Source organism: Sinocyclocheilus anshuiensis, unplaced genomic scaffold (assembly GCF_001515605.1).
Source record: "Sinocyclocheilus anshuiensis isolate Anshui unplaced genomic scaffold, SAMN03320099.WGS_v1.1 scaffold2630, whole genome shotgun sequence".
NCBI lineage: Eukaryota > Metazoa > Chordata > Actinopteri > Cypriniformes > Cyprinidae > Sinocyclocheilus > Sinocyclocheilus anshuiensis.
Window position 1 is genome coordinate 159260 of NW_015537938.1, and position 4499 is coordinate 163758.

At 36.2% G+C, this 4499-nt stretch overlaps 1 protein-coding gene across 1 annotated transcript in view; it reads right to left on the reverse strand.

The window, feature by feature from the left end:
* The window catches only part of ngfra (nerve growth factor receptor a (TNFR superfamily, member 16)), a 37866-nt gene that overhangs the window by 28166 nt on the left and 5201 nt on the right, over window positions 1-4499 (reverse strand). The window contains exon 2 of the mRNA XM_016450702.1: window positions 3522-3684. Coding sequence (XP_016306188.1) covers window positions 3522-3684 — 163 coding nt within the window. The remainder of the gene's footprint in view (window positions 1-3521; window positions 3685-4499) is intronic.

Below are 4499 nucleotides of genomic sequence, written 5' to 3' on the forward strand. Positions count from 1 at the left end.
GTTTTGTGTTTACTATAATATCCCTGACCTTGAGAGAAGAACACATGGCCCCCATGCTGTCTGATCTCCATCTTACTTTCATTATTTCTATAGTTTGACATTAGTGTTTACTTTTTTCCTTCTTGTTTGAGTTTACTTTAAACATTTCATCTTTATGGCGAGTGAAGACTATTGTGACATTCGTGTGGAGCGTGTGCATTAAACTGTGAACAGACGAACAGAGCACCAGCCGGGTTTTCGCAGGGATGCACCTGAACGCAGCCGTCCCTGCACTGATTATAAACACATATCACAACACTAACAGAAACAACAGAGCGCCCACCCACACACACACACATGCTCTGCTGACTGTTTACACGCATAATAAATACCTTCATCACACACAACCGGTTCTGTCAGGAGGGCCAATGGAAAAAGACTGGGACTGCCTCATGCGGTGCGTCTTCCTGTGATGTCATCAGCCCAAGTCTCTGTGCTTTCATCCTTTTACAGTTACAGATAAATCAGCCAGGTGCATGAGATCTTTTTACGCTCTTTCAGAGCTGGTTTTCTGCTTGGCTGTCATTTGCTGGAGGAGAACTGTAACTGGGGATGTTTGCCAATATTTTGCTGACACATTTTGAAAGATTTTGTAAAGTAACTTAATACTGAATGGGCAGAGGAAAAACGTCCATTGCGTAATGCACTGTATTCTGATTTATAATCACAACCATATCGGTTTATCGGAACAAACTGGAATGTATTTCTCTCTCTCTTGTTCCGTTTTCACAATTCAGTTGTTCCTTATTAGTATGACTGTTTCTGTAATAATACGGTTAAAGTAATAAATCAAAGCTGCGTGGAATAGTAGAGCGGCTGCATAGGCCAATAAAAACAGCGAAGGCTTCAATCCTGTGTTCTGCTTAAATGTTCAGTAGCATTAACCTCTCTCTATTTCTTTTATTTCTTTCTTTCTCTCTCTCAGATGAATAAGGGCTGTATTAGTCTCAGTCTGGTTGGGTTAGGGCATCTGATGTTGCCTGTGCTTAAGTAGCATTATCTAATGCTGTTATTCCCCAAATCCCCATTCAGCTCTGTCTAAAATGACACACTGACTGATTCCAGTTCAGCACGGCTCCCACAGTACCTCTTACAAACAGAATATATAATAGACTGACTTCCATTCACAGTTCACTTCAAAACAACAAAGAGCCTTTAAATTATGCATTGTATAAAAATATAGGTAAATCTCATGAAAATATGTCCAGGTCACGTTTCCTCTAAAATCCAGAAAAATATTTTAGATTTTGAATAAAGAAAACCTGTTTAGAACCTATTTAATATTTTGTTTTCATATTTCAATTTAAACAACTTTTAATAAATATGGTAATGGTGGTAATTCTTAATAGATTAGACAAATTTTTATTACATTAAAGTAAATGTTTTATTTTTTAAATCTGCATAAATTAGTCAATACAACAAATACTACCATAAAATAAATGCACTGTAATAGACCAACAAATATAAAAATATGTATGTTGTCTATTACAGTGCATTTATTTTAGCGTTTGGGACTAGAGTTTGCAAAAAAAAAACATATTATATATATATACACATACACACACACACATACATACATACATACATACATACATACATATATATATATTTTTTTTTTTTTTTTTTCTAAACAAGAAAGAAAAAAAAAAATCAAATAAATTGCTCTGATCCCTTGGCTTCGCAAAAGATTGACTCATTTTTACCTCATACTCATAACCCAATTTTTCTCTTCTCCTTTGTTCTTTGCTTGTTACTATTGTTCAAAAGTTTGGGGTTTTTTTTTTTTTTTTTTTTTTTTTTTTTTTTTTTGAGAGAGAGAGAGAGAGATCAAAAGATTCGAGAGATTCACTTACATGAATCAAACCAATGACAGTGGAGGTACAAGATCATTTTCGAACTCTCAGGCTTTATTAATGAATCAAAGTAATCAATGGGAAGTGATATCTGTCCGCTAGTATGTGTGAATCCAGGACATTGGCCAGACATGTAAAGAAATGAGGACTGAGACAGTAGCTGTGATGGTGAGAGGTTTGTGTCACACACACACATTGCCATGCGTTTGTGTGTGTGAGAGGAAAGGGGAAAAATGGACAGCTAAATATTTCAGTAGTAGCTGATGTATGCTTGTGTCTAGACCGGGTAGGGGATGAGGGGGCGAGGATGCATGAAAGAGGCACGCATGTGTGTGTGTGTGTGTGTGTGTGTGTGTGTGTGTCTGTCTGTCTTTGCCAACACTGGGTAAAAAGCGACAGGAAATAAGCGCAAAGGTCACAGAATGTGTTTCTGTCTATCAGTAAACAAGAAGCTTGTTTTGTTACACTAAAAATGAATGCAGATGCTTGTCTAATATAACATTCACCATCTTTATTTATATCCCACACATATTGAAAAAACAAAAAGCACCCAGTTGGGTTATTGATGTAAAGTGTCCTGTCCTGAAACATAAGACCTCCTCTATTTCAGGCCTGTCATCCTAAGTGCTTCTCAGCGCTCGCAGAGGACTGTGAGCGCTTCTCTTACTGAGAGCAGAAAGTAGGATAGAGCCCCTTTAGGAAACACTCACAACAAAAGAATGAGACCTGCTGTAAAACGGGAGAAAAATCTGTCTTGTCATTTCCAAATGTGCCAGTGCAGTTTCTAAATGTGTCAGTGAATGGGAAGAATATACTGTATTTTTTTAACTTTCTATTCTTCAAATAATCCAAAAATATTAAGCAGCACAGCTGTTTTCAGCATTTATAATAATAGAAATAAATGTTTCTTGAGCAGCAAATCATCATATGATTTCTGAAGGATCATGTGACACTGAAGACTGGAGTAATGATGCTGAAAATTCATCATTGGAATAAATTACATTTTAAAATATATTCAAATAGAAAACAGTTATTTTAAATATTAATAATATTTCACAATATTAACGTTTATTAATCAAATAAATCCAGCCTTGATGGGCACAAGAGACTAGATATTTCTCATTGAACGATGTGTGGTGATGGCGACATTGTGTGTTTTTCAGTGTGTATCCATCTATCACTTCCTGTTTTCCTCTGTTACTCTCTCTTTCTGGTTTTCCTCACAAACTATGAAGCTGAACATTTGGCCTAAATTAATGCATCAAACATACACAGCAGCTCATATACCATAACCGACTAATTGCATAATAACTCTCAGCCTTCTGCCTGTTCTTTGAGTATATATGTGCACGTGCGTGAGTGTGTGAGGGAGCGAGAGAACATAATTATGTGTTAATAAGTATACGTGTGTACGTGTGAGAGACGAATTATGTGTTAATAAAATGTATTTGTCTGAAAGTAAGTGTTTGTGACGGTGTGAACATTTGTGTGTGCATATGCATGGAAGATTATCAGAACATGAAGTATGCACATGCATTAACACGACTGTCTGAGTAATTGGCCTACATGCATGTCAGTGTGTGGGTTTGCATGTGAGTACAGTTTGTGTATATGTGTAGTTGTACTCACTGTCTAAGCATTGACCGCATTCGGTCTGGGTGGCCCCGCACTCCTTGACCACTCCGTCTCCTGGAGGACACTGCAAACAGCACTCCCCGTCATGAGTGTAATTGCCCGACTCACACTCCTCGTCTATGGCCCGCTCCAGCTTAGAGCCAAACACCAGCCCCAGCTACAGAAAGAAAGAAATTACATTATTATTCCATCTCTCTAGGGCTCCACAGGTTCCTAGTCTCCAATTACCCATAAACCCCTGAGATATTTTGATGTTAATACGTTAATTAAAGTGTTTGCAAGGCAATATAGTCATATTGATAATCCTCAAATGCTATTTCCTTCTTATTCTCCACTAATTGCTGCAATTAATTCAGCCTGAACCACCTACAAACTCCATTTAAATGTTGTTCTGCAGATAATTTCATTTCTTTATTTGTTTTAGGAGTAGACTTGGTTATGGTTACTGTGAACTTAACTGTTAAAAAAAATGTATAAAGTTTGAAAATCTTCCATTGACTTTAATATTAAACATTACACATTGCATACTGAATTGTGACAGCTGACAAAAGACAAGACATGCTAAGAATCACGACATCCATCACCAAAAAACTTTAAAACTAAAACTTTAACTTTTCTAGTGGTATTTCTAATTTATAGTAAACCTACTCTGTTTTCTTTTTCCAGTACAACATTTTTAAATTAAGATGCATTTGCTCGCGAAGCAAAATGACTTTAAGATATTAAGTATTGTTTTCTGAAATGTTTATGCTTTAAGTAACTTTATTTTACTGTCCTGTTCCACATGAACATACCTTGTATTTATTATAGTAATTACAATAACTGGGTTAAAGGTACTAACTTTAAAACATGTAGTTACTTCAAATTGCCCAGTACTTTCTTACACTGTAAGCAGGGCCGTGCACAGACCTTCTGAGGGGCATGTGCTGAAACTGAAAAAGATATATATATATATATATATATATATATATA